This window comes from Dasypus novemcinctus, chromosome 4 (genome assembly GCF_030445035.2).
Source record: "Dasypus novemcinctus isolate mDasNov1 chromosome 4, mDasNov1.1.hap2, whole genome shotgun sequence".
Taxonomy (NCBI): Eukaryota; Metazoa; Chordata; class Mammalia; order Cingulata; family Dasypodidae; genus Dasypus; species Dasypus novemcinctus.
The window spans coordinates 78,912,492-78,929,600 of NC_080676.1; the positions used below are offsets into that span (position 1 = coordinate 78,912,492).

The window sequence follows — 17,109 nt, forward strand, 5'->3', positions numbered from 1 at the left end:
AGGTGTTAGTTATATATTATATTGGTCAAGGTTCTCTAGGGAAACAGAATCAACAGGAGATATCTATAAATACTATGAGATCTTTATAAGAATTGCCTCATGCACCTGTGGGAATGGGCAAGTCCAAATTCTGTAGGGCTGGTCACAAGCTGGGAACTCTGATGAAGTTTTTTGGTAAATTCCCCAGGGGAAGCTGGCTGGCTGAAGTAGAGATGGAAATTCTCTCTTCTGACTGCTGAAATCATTATTTCTTTTAAATCCTTCAACTGAATGGATGAGACTTCTCTCATTGTTGAAAGCAGTCTCCCCATTTGATTGTGATGTAATCAGCCAAAAATGTAATCAACTTATGATTCAAGTCCACGAAATTTCCTCACAGTATCATTTAGGCCAGTACTTGTGACCAAACAACTGGGCACCATACTTAGCCAAGTTGACACATGAACTTAACCATCACATACATCACAGTTCATTTTTTTGCAGGTGGATTTCCAGTTTGATAGAAAGATCATCCTTTCTCAACTAAATATCATTTGTACCTTTGTGAAAATTCAGTTGACTCTGTTTATGTGCATCTTTTTCTAGGCTTTCCGTTCTGTTCCACTGATCTTTGTGTCTGTCTTTGACCAATACCATACTTTCTTGATTATTATAGTTTTATTAATACTATAATTAATAGTTAAGTTCACTTCCTTTACCTTTCTGTATGTATTTGAGAATCAGCTTGTTGATGTTCACAAAAAGCTTGCTGAGATTTAGATTGGGATTGTCTTAATTTTAAAAATCAAAATGGAAAGAATTGACACCTTAACAGTATAGTCTCCAAATTATGCACATAGTTTATTTCTCCATTTATTTATTTATTGCCTTAAAAAGTGACATTTATTCAAAGAAAAAAAAAAAAAAAGACAAGATGTCCATCCCTTGGCTCCCTTCCCACCCCCCTCCTGTTTCTTCTCAGCCCACCAGGAATGAGCCCTGGCTGGGGTCCCTCAGATGAGGTCAACATTGATGGGCATCTCTCTTCTTTTATTTAGATCTTTGTTTTCCTTCATCATTATTTTACAGTTTTAAGCATACATATTCTGCATGTTTTTTTAGATTTATAACCAAGTCATCATTCTCCCTCCTCCTCCTCCTCCTCCTTATTGTAAATAGTATTGTTGTATTTCAAATTTTACTTGTTCATTGTTTATATATGGGAATGTGATTGACTTTGCATATTGACTTCATATCTATGACATAGATAAACTCACTTATTAGTTCTAGGAGATTATTTGTAGATTAAAAAAATTTTTTAACAAATCAATTTTATTGATACATATTAATAAAGCATACAGTTCATCCAAAGAGTACAATCAGTCATATTTGGTATAATCTCATAGTTGTTCATTCATCACTTCAATCATTATTAGAGCATGTTCATTATTTCAATAATAATAAACAAAATCAGACAAAATTCATCACCTCTCAATCTCTCTATGCTTCTCCTGCTGTATTTGTAGATTTTTTAAAAGGAAAATCTATTGGACAATCATGTCTTTTGCTAACAGAGGCAGTTTTATTTTCTCCTTTCCAATCTATATGCCTTTTATTTATTTTTCCTGCCTTATTGCAGTGATTAGGGCTTCCTGTATAGTGTTGAATAGAAGTGGTGAGAGATGACATCCTTGTCTTACTCCCAGTCTTAGCTGAAAACATTCAGCCTCTTGCCATCAGTTATTATTTTAGCTATAGGTTTTTTATAGATGTACTGCTTAGATTAAGAAAGTTTTCTTCTATTCCTAATTTGCTTATAGTTTTTATCATGAATGCATGTTGAAAATACTTTTTCTGAAAGTATTTTTTGATTATGATTTGGTTTATTTTTATTTAATTTATTAATATGGTGAATTACATTGATTGATTTTCGTATGTACCCGTCTTTCTGGGATGAATCCCACTTGTTTGTGATTTGTTTTTTAATTCTTTGCTGATCTGATTTGGTAATATTTTGTTGAGTATTTTAAGTATTTTCTTGAATATGATCATGAGGCATATTGGTCTATAGTTTTCTTTTCTTGTAGTATCTTTGTTTTCTTTTGATAGTAAGGTAATGCTGGTCCCATAAAATGAGTTGTGAATTGTTTTCTCTTCTTTTTTTTTTTTTTTTTTAAATATTTTTTTTATTATTTTTTTATTTTTTTATTTTCTATTTTTTTATTTTTTATTTTTATTTTTTAAAGATTTATTTATTTTATTTAATTTCCCCCCTCCCCTGGTTGTCTGTTCTTGGTGTCTATTTGCTGCGTCTTGTTTCTTTGTCCGCTTCTGTTGTCGTCAGCGGCACGGGAAGTGTGGGCGCCACCATTCTTGGGCAGACTGCTCTTTCTTTTCACGCTGGGCAGCTTTCCTCACGGGCACACTCCTTGTGCGTGGGGCTCCCCCACGCGGGGGACACCCTTGCGTGGCACGGCACTCCTTGCGCGCATCAGCACTGCGCATGGCCAGCTCCACACGGGTCAAGGAGGCCCGGGGTTTGAACCACGGACCTCCCATATGGTAGACGGACACCCTAACCACTGGGCCAAAGTCCGTTTCCCTTCTCTTCTATTTTCTTGCAGAGATTGTGTATTTTTCCTTAAATATTTGGTGGGAGTCACCAATGAAGCCATATTGACCTGGATTTTTCCTTTTTAGAAATTTAAAAATAAAGTATAAAATCACTTTCGTATCTATGCACACGTGTGTGTGTATACAGGCTTTCTAGTTCTTCTTGAATGAGTTTCATAGCTTATCTCTTTCAGGGAATTCATCTATGTTGATGAATTTATAGGCATAGGGTTGTTTATTATATTCCTTTATTATCTTTAAAGGTAGGTTGGATCAGTAATGATGCTTTCACTTTAATTTCTAATATTGAAAATTTGTCTTCTCTCTTTTTTCTTGGTCATTCTAATGTAAGCTTTATTAATTTTATCAAGAGATAAAATTGTCAGAGAACCAGCGTTTTGTTTCACTGATCTTATCTATTTTCAATTTCATAAATTTCTGCTTAAACCTTCATTTCCTTCTTTCTGCTTGCATTTGTTTTAATTTCTTCTTCTTTCTCTAATTTCTTAGGGTGAAACAAAGGTTCTTGGTTTTAATCCTTCTTTTCTAATACCTTTCAGTGTTATACATTTTGAACAAGGATCATATTTAAAATTTGGAGAATCTACATGGTTTATCAGGAAAAATTCTCAGAAGAACGATGTACATGGGGCACATAAGAAAAATTTCTTTGACTCACACAGGACTTGAAAAAGCAGGAGAGAATAACAGACTGGCAGAGGGAGGAATAGTAAGAAATTTGTTTGAAATTGAAATTGTGATGAAAGAAAGGACAGTAAAGATGACCCCTAGGGTGTATTGTTTCCTACTTTATAATTATGTACTTAGATTTTATTTTAAAATGGTATTGGTGATGGTGATTAAAATCTCTGGACAGTTGCTCCTGAAAATAACAGTGCATAACTACACTGAACATATTCAAATGCCCTTTGGAATACATCATCATGTTGCATACTATGACTAATATATGCTACCTGCATAGTTGTCTTTTTTCATTTGTGGATGATACAGATATCAATACAGGAGAAACTTATGTACGTTTTTACTGATTCTTAAATGTTTTCTTTTCCTTTTTTCCTATAGAATGCTGAGCCGATTAGCAAATGTCCTGCATGAATTATCAGGAGATGACACTGATCAGACTATGGAGACTCCCTTAGACCCTGTGAGTAGCTCTGTTCTGTTTAAATTGATGAGGCATATATTCCATGTTCTTCTAAGGAAAATAACTTAAGATAGAAGGGTATGAGCAGTCTCCCTTTTGCTAGGTAGAAGAGAGGATTAAGAATATTGAGACTTTCTAAATGAGCCTTCTGTAAGTTTGTAATATAAGAGCCACAGTGATGGGAATCAAGTCCTTGATGAGATTTGAAAGACCTTTCTCTTTGTGCCCTTGGGGCCTATTTAGTGCCAGATTATTTTTTTAACTCGTCTTCTTCCCCCTTGTCCTCAGGAATATATTCCTGTTCCATAGGAAAGGTTTGAATGACAAATGACAAACAAATTCATCTACCACATCTCTTATAAGTGTTGTATTTTCTGAGGGCCACATAAGGAGTCAAAAGAAGTTTTTTAGTTTTCTGAAAAGACGAGCAATTTTGCCTAGTGGTTAAGAGATGTTTATTCAATTATTATCATAATTTTAAATGCTTTCCTTAATTTCTTCTGTAAAATTAAGAAAATGATTCCTCAAATGAGATAATGTTTGTAAAAGTCTTAACATTTACTAAATACGTGGTAAGGACTATGATAATTATTATTGAATCAGAATTGGAAAGAATTTTTAAATAGGATGTAAGTTGGGCAAAAGGAAGATGAAATTGTAATAAAGGAACTCCTCTTTGGAAACTAATACCTTTTCCCTGGTGTTTGGAAACCTTTTTCTAAATACTAGGAATTACCCCAAGAATCTGACATGGAATTTAATAGTAGAACTCAAGAAGATGTTCTGGAGCGCTTGGCTTGTGCAGAAAGGTTGGTGGTAGAGCTGAAAGATATTATTAGACAGAAAGATATTCAGCTTCAGCAGAAGGATGAAATTCTACAGGTAATTTTTTTGTCTTTTTGGCAACTGTTTGATAAAAGGCAGATGCACCATTCACTTAGATTTTTCTCTTCACTTAGATTATTAGAGAATCTGATTTTTTTCCCCTAATTCTATAAGACAATGCCTACTGAAAAAAACTTTGGTTTTGTGCTAGATAAGTGGTGACATTTATGTATTTACCACCTTTCTTCTCTGACAGGAAGAAAGAAAAGCTGCTGAAAACAAAATTAAAAAACTAAAACTACATGCTAAAGCCAAATTAACTTCTTTGAATAAACACATAGAAGAAATGAAGGCACAAGGAGGGACTGTTTTGCCTACAGAACATCAGCCAGAGGAAGAACTTGCCAAGGTGTGATAATTGAGTATAATACATATTTTCTGAGTCAAAAAAAACCTCCCATGATATCAGATCTTCACAGATCACAAACATTTATAAAGCTAAAGTAATACAGCACTAAATGCTGACCTTTCCTATTGAATTTGCAGTTTAGCTGAGCTACCAGCTACACACACCAGGGAGAATGAAAGGTAGAACATGAATATGAAATGCCAGTTGTCACCTAGACTTTCAGATAATTTAAAAAACTAAAGGGAAGGAAGAAATAAATACTGAAGCAAGGCATTTAGAGAGGAGAGGTACATATCTATTGAAGCAATTTTATCATTGGATAGAAGATTAAACTGGATGGTTTCTAAGGTTTTTCCCAGTTATTCTGATATACAGAATACTCAGTGTCCTCATTTGGCCACATAGCAATGTAAAAGTTTCATGCATTGTGGGCGGTATTTACTCTGCTAGTTTATTGTAGGCTCCCTTAAAAAGGAGGCTCCCTGGTCTTATGATTGCTAGCTACAAAACAGTTGAAGGGTAAGGATAGATTGGGGAGTAAGGAAAGTGTTGCCTTTTGAGGAAAAGAGCATTGTCCCAATACTAGGTTTTCATTACTTTTTTCTATGGTTAAATCCCAGAAATGTCACATGCAGCCAGTCATATAGAGAACAGGAACTTTCTTTTTTGCGGAGAGTTTGGTATAGATTTTATGAGGCGGGCATATCACATGTGTACATTATAGTTGTAATGGTAGCTTAGAAAATAAAAGAAATCTTTTTCTTTTCTTTTTTTAAAGATTTATTTTTTATTTATTTCTCTCCCCTTCCTCCCCCCTGCCCCCCCCCCCCCCCCAGGTTGTCTGCTCTCTGTGTCCATTCACTGTGTATTCTTCTATGTCTGCTTGTATTCTTGTCAGCAGCACCCGGAATCTGTGTCTCTTTTGTTGTTGTTGCATCATCTTGCCGTGTCAGCTCTCCATGTGTGTGGCATCATTCCTGGGCAGGCTGCACTTTTTTCGCACTGGGCAGCTCTCTTTACAGGGCATACTCCTTGTGCGTGGGGCTCTCCTACGCTGGGAATACCCCTGCGTGGCATGGCACTCCTTGCACGCATCAGTGTTGTGTGTGGGCCAGCTCATCACATGGGTCAGGAGGCGCTGGGTTAGAACCTTGGACCTCCCATGTGGTAGGTGAATGTCCTATCTGTTGGGCCAAATCTGGTTCTCTCTTTTTATTTTCTTAATTTCACCCTGCTTTACCCTTTGACCCATTAATGTTCTTTTCCCTCAGTATTTTCTGTCCTTGGGAAGTAAGGTTTTAATCAATTCTCTGGGCACAACCCTTGAGTTCACTAATTAGCTCTTTAGTACCCTAGTTAGTCTTTTTCTTCTGGGTCTAATGCTTAGACGCCATTACTTTTCCTTATTTAATAGACTTGATAGCCTTAAAGTTTATTCTAAAAGTTGTTCTCAATCTTCTCAAGTAATTTCTTCATCATGATTCTTCTTTTTGTTTTCTTCTGCTGATAATTCTTTCTTCTCTTGGCTGTTGTAGCACCAACCTGTCCCTTTCCTTGTTGTTTTGTTTCTTCTACCCTCCTCTCTGTTATATTGTTAGATTTTTAAATCATCTGTTTTATACTGTGCTTTTTTTTTCTTTTTTAAAGCTCTGGGGCCCTAACAAATCAACATCTTAGAGCTTCAGTTCCTTCCTCTGTTCAATAAAAGGGTAGATTAAATGGTTTCTGAGTCCCAACAATTAGTCATATCAGCCCTTTAATTATTATATACCCAAAACAGAGCTAACTATTTTGGGGAAAATATAGTTGAATAAATGCTAACAATCCTCAGATGCTTGGCTGACTATTATATGGAAGAAAGTATAGAATTATACTGTGTAGTTCCAATAAACAGAAATAGGTTCATTTAGGGGATGAATTTAATAGGGAGGCAGAATCTAGTTCAGTCAAAGAAAGAACTTATGGGAAAAAATAGACTATTAAAAGAGTCTAGAGCTTCCCTCACTGGTTCTTTTCTGACATCTCTGTTCTCTGGTTCTTCAAGCCAGTAAAACTTGGGGATTTCTGTTACGTTTTAATCCTGCATGCTACCTCCTGAGAGTCTCCTTGTTGCTCAGATGTGGCCTCTCTCTAAGCCAAACTCAGCATATAAATGCATTACCTTCCCCTGCAGCATGGGACATGACTCCTGGGGTTGAGCCTCCCTGGCAGTGAGGGATTACTACCAAACTCCAACTAGGAATGCAACTGGAAAAAGATCTTGACCAAAAGGGGGAAAGGGTAAAGACAAATGAGTTTATGTGGTTAAGAGACTTCAATGTGAATTGGGAGGTCATTCCAGAGGTTATGCTTACGTATGTCTCAGCAGGACCTTATTGACTGCCAAAGTAAATACTGCCTCAAATAGCAGGGCTTCTGAAGGCTCTGGAAAGATCCAGACACTATAGGCAAGGCGGGCAGCTCAGAATTGTGGCACCCTGCCAGTGGGCCCTACTTTGGAATTTAAGCTTCCCGGTGTGACAGGATTGGACTCAGCTGTGGTTTCCTTATACATGGCTCTTCTGCCCCTTCTATTATTTGAATCTATAATTAGTACTAGAGTTGATAGGTGTATGTCCAAGAGACTTAAATCTTTGGTATGTCCATGTACCAGTTGGTCCCTAAATCTCAACAGTTACAACACCTACTCTCCGGTTCATTGGACATCTAACAAGGAAATGATGATGGACAATGCCCATCCCAAGGAACAGAGAGAGTCTACAACTTCAAGCAAGTTAGTCCCTTCCATCTGCCCCATGGGAACTAAGCACCCTCTCAATTAGAGGTGGAGTGGTCATCACCATCCCAGAATCCTCAGGATTGGGGAATGAACAATGGACTAGAGTAGACTTACTGTTATTCTACTATGGACTTATTGTAATCTAACAATGGAAGAAATTTTACCATTGATGAGGAGGCAGTGGCCCCTGGAGGTTCTGAGGGGTGAGGGAGGGAAAAACAGGTGTCATTTGGGAGCATTTTCTGGGACTTGGGTATTGTCCTGAATGACACTGCAATGAAAGATATAGGCCATTATATATCTTGTAATAACTTAAAAACTGTGCAGGAGAGAGTGTAAACTATAACCCACGCTTAGTGGTAATGCTCCAAAATGTGTTCATCAATTGTAACAAATGTAGCACACTAATGAAGGATGTTGTTAACTTGGGAAAATGTGGGAGGGCTAGGGAGTGGGGCATAGGGGAATCCCCTATTTTTTTTTTTAAAGACTTATTTTTTATTTATTTATCCCCCCACTTGCCGCTTGCTTGCTGTCTGCTTTCTGTGTCCATTTGCTGCGTGTTCTTCTGTGTCTGTTTGTCTCCCTTTGTTGTGTCATCTTGCTGTGCCAGCTCTTCGCAGGCGCGGGCCAGCTTGCCTTCACAGGGAGGGCTGGGACAGGAACCCAGGGCCTCCCAAATGGTAGATGGGAGTCCAATCAATTGAACGACATCTACTCCCTCCCTATATTTTTTATATAACATTTATGTAATCTAAGTATTTTTTTAAAATAAATTAAAAAGTATATTTAAAAAAATATCCTTCATGGTATCTACTGGTCTCTCAGACTAAAAGCTGCAAAAAATGGGAAACTCACACAGTGCCATTTCCTTCTTCCAAATATTAATCCTGTTCCAGTTTTCCTGCTTTCATTTGCTCTTCAGTGTCTTCAGATAGCTGATCCAGAGTTTAGAGTTATGTGTGTAAGGTTTGGCCAGTAGGAGTGACATGGCTATACTACCTTCCCTGTGGGTAGGCTGGTTGTCTGAATCTCACAGCAGATTATTCTTTCCTCATTTCTACTCTTCTTCTCTTCTGCTGCAGACTGGAAAATTAGATAAATATACTTTTCTGAACCATGTGTAAAATGTCCATAAATTCATCCTGAGAAGGAGTATTTAAGTAGTAGTGAATTAATAGTTCTTTTAGCAGCTACTAATTAGTAGCTCTTTTGGTTTTTAATGTGGGAACGCTGCGGTGTTTATTTTGACTACTCATGTCCCCTTATTTGGATTTTTCTGGTTCTCTTGTGTTCTTTATATTGGGGTTGGGAACATGTCAAAGAATAAGAGATGTATTAATTCATAAAAATACCAAATTTAGATAATATAAACATTCAGTAACTTTAGTGATAACTGAGTGCTTGTGTTAAAACTTTTTTAGTTTACATCAAATTACTTTCTAAATTAATAACTTGATTATATTAAGATGGATTTTTGATGAACCCTGGAAAGTAATTAATTTTATTTATTTTAGCCTTTTGTTTGTTTCAGGATTCATTTTTTTATTGTGGGGGGACAGGGTGATTGAGTGAGGGTGAGGAATGTAGAAGAAACATGCTGATCATCCTTTTTTCCTTCCTCTACTAAGAACCAAAATATAAATAATGAAATTTGTCAGCACAGTTACAGTCTGCCATGCCCTTTTAAAAAAAATATTTATTTATTTATTTACTGCGTTCCCAACCCCCCCCCCCCAGTTGTTTTTGCACTCGCTTTCTGCTGTGTTCATTTGCTGTGTGTTCTTCTGTGTCTGTTTGTTTTCTCTAGGCGGCACCAGGAACCAATCCCAGCACCTTCCAGAGTGAGAGAGAGGGACTCAATCTCTTGCACCACCTCAGCTCTCTGGTCTGCTGTATCTCTTATTGTCTCTCCTCTGTGTCTCTTTTTGTTGCGTCATCTTGCTGTGACAGCTCTCTGCTTGCGCCAGCTCGCCACATGTGCCAGCTTTTCTTTAACCAGGAGGCCCCGGGAATCAAACCCTGGACCTCCTATGTGGTAGACGGGAGCCCAGTCACTTGAACCACATCCGTTTCCCAAGTCTGCCATGCTTTTAAGGGAAAATTTGTAGTTACTTGGAGCCAGGTGAAGTAACTCTTAGAAAGAATGATCACTGTACAAAAGTTGAGCTAAGGGTACAAGAATGAAGAAGATGCAGTAAACCAGGAATTATCGGAGATTTAATAAAACTTCACAATAAAATAGTTGTATGGGGCAAATTTGAGGAAAAGACAAAGTAAATATGCATTGAAAAACTTAATAAATGGCTTTATCTCCTGAATTTTCAGCGTGTCAAGAGTTCTCCAGAGGAAAAGATGGAAGAGATAGAAAAGATAAAACATAAACTCCAGGAGAAGGAGGAACTAATTAGCAGTTTGCAAGCTCAACTTACCCAGGCACAGGCAGAGCAAGCTGCACAGGTAGGGGTGTAAGTCATCTTATAATCATTAGGTTAAGGAATAACTAAAGCCCAATTAATTATTACAAGACATTTTTCTAGATTTTCATTGGATATCTATGTTCTTCCTTCTCTTCCTTTTTTTATGTGATTGATTATTGAATATTTGTTAGCATTCCTTTTGTTTCAATAAAATCTCTGTCAAAGTCTTTCCCTTTTTTAATTTTTCAAGATATTTATTTATTTATTTATTTCCCCCATGTCATTGTTTCGTGCTTGCTATCTGCTCTTTTTATCTGTTTGTTTTGTACTCTCGGTGTCTGCTCATCCTCTTTTTAGGAGGCACTGGGAACCAAACCTGGGACCTCCCGTCTGGGAGGGAGGCACTCAATCTCTTGAGTTACATCTGCTCCTTGCCTGTTGTGTCTTTCATTGTGTCTCTTCATTGTGTCTCCTTGTTGCCTCAGCTAACCATGCTAGCCCACCACACCAGCCTGTCACGTCAGCTCCTCTCTTGCTCATCTTCTTTAGGAGGCACTGGGAACTAAACCCGGGACCTCCCATGTGAGAGGCAGGCATCCAACTGCTTGAACATCTGCTCCCACTCATTCTCTTTAACCATTTAACCAAAGATCATTGGCAAAGGAAAACAGATTATTAAATTCATTGTCTTTTATTTCTTACAATTTCAAAAACTGGTGATGATTCATAGCATTTGTACATATATATTGAACAATTTTAGCAACCATATCTGTAATACTTTTCTTAGAGTTTGATTCAGAAAATTGAGCATAGTTTCAATAGTATCTTAAAATGGAAGGAAGCCCTAAGAGAAACAGAAGTTCCTTGTTTAAAAATTTCTGTAAATTCTAACATAGGAACAGCACTATATATATTGAGGGAGACTGCTTTTTTTTCATATCTAGTCGAAATTCTTATTTATAGATGTGAAAGATTAAAAACTGTGGCACCGTTTGATTGTTTTAAGGTCATGAATTGACAATATGTCTTTGTAAGTCTGAAGTCCTTTGAGATAATATGTACCCAAAGTATTAAGTAGGTAATATTTCTCACATGACTCATTTAATGCTAAAAAAAAATACTTGTAATTTTTAAAATGTTGAATCAGTTAATTGTTTATATTGTTTAAAAGGTCTTGCATTTTATGGTCAGTTCTATGACTTAACTGACAATTTTTCACTTATGAAATATAATTTTTAGACTTTTCCTCATAATTTACTAACAAAATTTGCGTAACTAGGGTATAATTTACTTTACCAGCTCTCCATCTAAAATTGGTTCCCTTTCTTATGTAATAATCCAAGCCATCTTATATTTGGCCAAAGTTAAAAACTCACATCCTGTTAAAAATCATTAACATTTTTGTTGATTATTTAATTTTGATTTCAGGTTACTAATTTCATTGATTTATTTATTTTTCTTATTATTGAAAGGAAACTGATTACCATTTACTGAAAAATATTGTATACTTTATTTCCTTAAGACTTTTTTTACACAAGTGGCTTCTTCATTTTGTTTTGCTGCAGCAAATTGTATTTGGCATTCAAACTTGTGAATACTTTCTTCTGGTCTTTTTTTATTTTTCCCAATGTTGTACATCTGAGAGACAGGCTGTTAGTAAGACTTCATTTATTTATTTTAGGAGGTACCAGGGATTGAATCCAGGAACTCGTACATTAGAGGCAGGTGACCACTGAGCTACATCTCATTTTTTTTTCTTTACTCTTCTGGTCTTTACTCTTTCTTTACTCTTCTGGTCTGGAACTAGCTTCTATATCTCCACTTAATTCTGTGTCAGTAGTGTATCTCCATTTTAAACTTAAAAAATATGGTCTATACTTTTTTATTTTTAAGTCACTAGGGCTGGGGGTTGAACCCGGGACCTCTTATGTGGGAAACTGGTGCTCAATCACTGAGCCACATCAGCTTCCCTGGGTTGGTTGTTTCAGTTGTTTGCTTGTTGTTTGCTTTTGTTTTCAGGAGGCATCTGAGATTGAACCCGGGACCCCATGTGAGAAGCACGCACTCAGTTGCTTGAGCCATATCTGCTCCCCATCTATACTTCTTTTTGAACTAGAAAATTAGTTAAATTATACTTTAATTAAAGTAATTTATATTTCAGTTTAATTACCAATTGTAATTTACATAGACATGAACTGTTACTTGTGCTGTCAGTATAAAGTATTCAGATAAACACAATACAGTGTTACCTAGGCATGTAGGAAAAATATTGTTCAGACTGAAACAACCCTTTGACACTGAGTAGATGGGTGAGGTGCTGTAATGCTAGAAAGGTGTCTGCTTGTTATTTGCACAATATAGTATCTTACATAATGCAATAGATAGAGTGAAATGTAATCATAGCAAAACAAAGTTGTGTTTAATGGAAAAAAATTATACTTATTCAGTTTTTAAATTTAACTTAATTGAAATTAAGTAATACTAAAAATTTAGTTCGTCACATTGGACACATTTCAAGCCCTCCATAGCCACATAGGCCTAACTGATATCAAATTATACAGCATGTGGTAAACTTTTCTTTTGTCTCTGTTAATTTTGATTGTACTCCTAGCTTGGTGCAGAGCCATGTCCTGGAAGGGAGTCCTGATGAGTCAGTTAGAGAATTCAGAGGGGCTAGATTGCTCCAACCCTTTCAGTCCTTCTTCCTGTGGGTCCCCTGCATTTATCCAATATTTGGAGAATGAGCATGCCCTCTCAAGTTAACCTCCTGTTCTAAAATAGGCCAACTGTGCTTTCCAATAAATATTTATTGAGTCTTTTAGGGATTTCCTGTTCTCAGGGCCATCAGATACTGCTCTGATGCTTTCTTCTTGCTTTCACACAGACTCTGATACCAGCAAGGTCCTATGGCTTTTGGTTGTTTCTGTTTCTCTCTGCCTACTTGTATTTTGTTGTTTGTGGGATTGCCTTCCTAATTTTGTTATAAATATTTTTTACTGGTTTTGGCTTTACTATTTAATTGTGCTGTATCTTTTTATGTGGGGATTCAGAGAAATTGAATAATTACTACTGCTAATGTTATCCTGTTACAAATAAATTTTGATAATTACTTTTAAAAACCATATATATATAGATACAATTTCCTTACATGTTAGGTGGAAATTATAATAAAATATGGTGGATATTCAGGGCAAATGAAAAATAAACGTCAAAGAATTAAGACTGTCAGCCCTTAAAAAGGAATGAAGTTTTGATACATGCTGTAACATGGATGAACCTTGACAATATGCTGAGTAAAATAAGCAAGCCATATTGGGGTAAATAATGTATCATTCATTTTATATGGCATATCTAGAAATAGCAAATTCATATACACAGAAAGAAGTTACGTGGGACTGATGGGACGGGGAAGGAGGAATTGTTGCTTGGTAGGTGCCAAATGTTTGTAAATTCAGAAATTTGGAATTAAAAATAAAAGAAATGTTTTACATAAATAAATAAATAAATAATTCTTCTCTCTCATTAGCTTGATAAGAGTTCTACAGAAATGAAAGATTTTTTAATGATGACGCAGCAGCTCCAAGAGAAGGAGGAGCTCATTAGCTCTTTGCAAGCCCAGCTCAGCCAGACGCAGGCGGAACAAGCTGCACAGGTAGGGGTGGAAGCTACCTCATAATCATTAGGATAAAATACCATGAAAGTCCAATGGATTTTCACATGACAAGTCAATTCAGACAGTTAACTTTTTAAAACCTTAGTAGGTAAAAAGTATAGTACTCAGAGTGTTACAATACAACTTAGAAGGGAGATACTGTTGCTAAGTGTGTTACTAGGTACCACCATCTAACTACCAAGAAATTTCACGAAGTGTAATTTACCTTGATGGATTTACCATCACCTAGTTGCTGGCTGTTCCTTAGTTCTATAGGCCCAGAAACTTGCTTTTAATACAATAGTTTCAGTCTGTTAGGAATGGGCCCATACTAATTAAGTTGAAAACAGACTGGTAAACCAAGATAATCATTGAAACATGAAAATTAGAAATACAGATGATTAGATCCATTCTTTTCCTCTAGCAGAGTCTTAATGGGAAGTTAAATTATATTCAGAAGATTACTTAATGAGTATGTGATCAGAAAGTGGCGTAGATTATATGACTGAATGTTAAATGGCACCAATATGTGACATTCTTCTTCACATTTATTTCTGCCACCAGGACTAAACTCTGTTTGGACTAGTACTCTCTATTTTTCTAATGTTTCTGGTTGACTACCCCTTCCCCCCATATTTTTTGTTTGGTAATGCTTTTGACTCATGAAACATTTTTTCCCCTGAAGTGCCTTTGTACTTACTGATCTTACCTATCAGGTCTTTATATTATTAATATCTTATAGTAGTAGAAGTACCTCTGTTTATGGGAGGCCTACTGCTTTGTAGGCCATTAAACTGTGTATCCTAAAAGTCATAATTTTACCTATCAGCTTTTATTGTGTCCTTTTTATGTGCAGAGTACTATATAGAGTGTAGTATGGTAAAGTACAAAACATAATTCTTATCCACGAGTTGCTGGGAATGTGGAAAAGCCAAGATATTTACATATATTAACAGATCCTTTACAATGCAGGCTGTGCAGAATAAATGTGAAAATGAGCAACAACACAAACTGAAAGCATTTTGAGAAGTGAAAGAGGTTATCAAGGCTGTGACAAGCAAGGAAGATTATATGGAAAATGTAGGATGTAGGCAAAATCGTGATAAGTTGATAATATTGTAGACAAGGTGGGAGAATATATTCCAGTTTTGGGCAATAGTATGGGCAAAGTCTTAGAGAGAAAAAGCTGTGGCACATTTATGGGAAAGTATGTGTTTGACTAATGAAGGACTCTTTCTGTCTAAACACTTGAAACAGGATTTCAAATTCATACTGCAATGAGAATTCATATAATCAAAAAATTTTTGAATGTAGATATCAAGGAGAGCCAAGTTTAATTCAAGGTTTTACAGATTGAGAAATCAGCACTCATTGAAGGACCAGTGCAAAATGGACAAGCTAAGAGATGGTCAGCTAACTCAACCATAGATCTTAAAGAAACAAATAAGCAGACACAACATACATGCACACAATCACAAAGCCTAAAAACAAAAGAAACAAAAACTCTACTACTGAGCAGCTCACAATCCATCCATTTATTTCTATTTCACTTTGTGAAGAGCCAGTTACAAGTGAGTGTGTTCTGCAAGCTTGCAGGTAGTCACAGTTTGGGGAAATAGTGTGGGTCTGAAAGTACACTGAGTTCTTTGGTAGAAGCAATTCTTTGATAATAAAACTAGAAAGATATATTTGTATTTCCAGTTTTGAGATTCTTGAATACAGGGTACTTAAATTTGAATTTTAACTTAAAGGACATGAGAATTTCCTTGAAAGTTTTTGAGCACAAGTTTGATATTGAAAGAAGTGTTTAGAGCTTAACAGAAATCTAACTTTACTTTCTATGTTTACTATTCTAATATACTTTGAACTTTTTATACATCACCTCATATTCTTGTATCTTTATTAAAAGTATTTCTAGTCATCATTCCAAATGTAATTTTTAATTGAATTTTATATTTAGGCTGATTTCTGAATTTGATGAGGCATTCTTTTACACTTGCAGTTACTGTCAGGCCTATGTCTTTGCCAGTGTTCTCATCCTTAACATCAGAATCTGATTTTTCAGAAAAGCCATTTCTATCAATTCTGGGTGTCTTATCTTTGGAGAGTAGTCTCTGAGATTTGTTTGTTCAATATTCGGGGAGTGTAACTTGTATAGTTTCTTTGGTGTATGTCTTCAGTTGAGTTCCATGCAGCAGGTGGTCCGAGAGAAAGATGCCCGCTTTGAAACACAGGTTCGTCTTCATGAAGATGAGCTTCTTCAGTTAGTAACCCAGGCAGATGTGGAAACAGAGATGCAACAGGTGTGTTGCCAAAACTTGGTAGAATGATTGTCATTTTGGTTAACATTTAATTAAGTCATAAGAGTCATTTTTCTACCGTTACCCACTGCTCTTCACTTGGTCTTAGCTTTTTCTTTAATTGGCTTCTTTTCAGTAGCCTTGTCTTCCTGTTGCATATTATTTATTTTTTCTTATCCTAGCCTTGCCTTTTACATCTCTAATCGGGTCACTGGTACTCAAAAGCTAAGTTTGTGTATAACATAGTCAGAAATTGGTTTCTCTGTAGTTTGCTGATTTATAGCTACCTTCGAACATTAAAAACTTGATCCAACATTTCAAATCAATGAAGTCACTTTTAAACTTTCAGAAAATTAAAGCTGAAAAGGAGTGATTTTGAAGCCATGAACTCTTTTATTAAATCAATAGTTCTTTAAAAAATTCATGCTGTGTATTTTGAAAATTGGCTTCATTGATTTTGAGTTCATCATCATCTAACTCAACAGTATTTGTTTTTACTTACTGTATAGTATAGTGTGGTACCCAAAGGCACACCAGTAGTACTTGCTGCTTGATTACCTTAATTGTTTTTGAATGAAAACTTCTTCCAATTTTTAAGCAGAATACAACACTGAATGAACAGATTTTCAGAATAATAATTGTATATGTGTATCATTTTTTCAACAATTGTTTATCAGGTGCCTGCCCTGTATATGACATAGGTAGAAGATAAATTGTTCTTGCCTACAGAGAATTTTCTCTTCGGTGGGTGATACATACCTCTACCTATGTTTTCTAAGTGAAAGACATTGACCATATAATTTTGAAAGTGCACATGTGTTGTTTTTTCTAATATAACAAAGGCTCCCTAATTCTGGGACTTGTTTGTATCTAAGTTTGGTTGCTGTCAGTGCTCTGGAGAAGACAATTTTGGAGATTCTTTGTTGCTGCTGGATGGGGAGCATGGCATGCTGGTGTCCCTCTCTTT

At 36.1% G+C, this 17,109-nt stretch overlaps 1 protein-coding gene across 15 annotated transcripts in view; it reads left to right on the forward strand.

Annotated features, from left to right (window-relative positions):
- The window catches only part of GOLGB1 (golgin B1), a 124,644-nt gene that overhangs the window by 28,737 nt on the left and 78,798 nt on the right, over positions 1 to 17,109 (forward strand). For 6 of the 15 annotated variants that reach the window (XM_058295735.2, XM_058295740.2, XM_071214751.1 and 3 more), the window contains exons 2-7: positions 3,676 to 3,757; positions 4,487 to 4,639; positions 4,839 to 4,991; positions 10,099 to 10,230; positions 13,717 to 13,842; positions 16,023 to 16,145. In XM_058295735.2, the coding sequence (XP_058151718.1) occupies positions 3,677 to 3,757; positions 4,487 to 4,639; positions 4,839 to 4,991; positions 10,099 to 10,230; positions 13,717 to 13,842; positions 16,023 to 16,145 (768 nt within the window). In that variant the 5' untranslated portion in view covers position 3,676. The remainder of the gene's footprint in view (positions 1 to 3,675; positions 3,758 to 4,486; positions 4,640 to 4,838; positions 4,992 to 10,098; positions 10,231 to 13,716; positions 13,843 to 16,022; positions 16,146 to 17,109) is intronic. The other 9 variants (XM_071214756.1, XM_058295748.2, XM_071214757.1 and 6 more) reach the window with 5 other exon arrangements.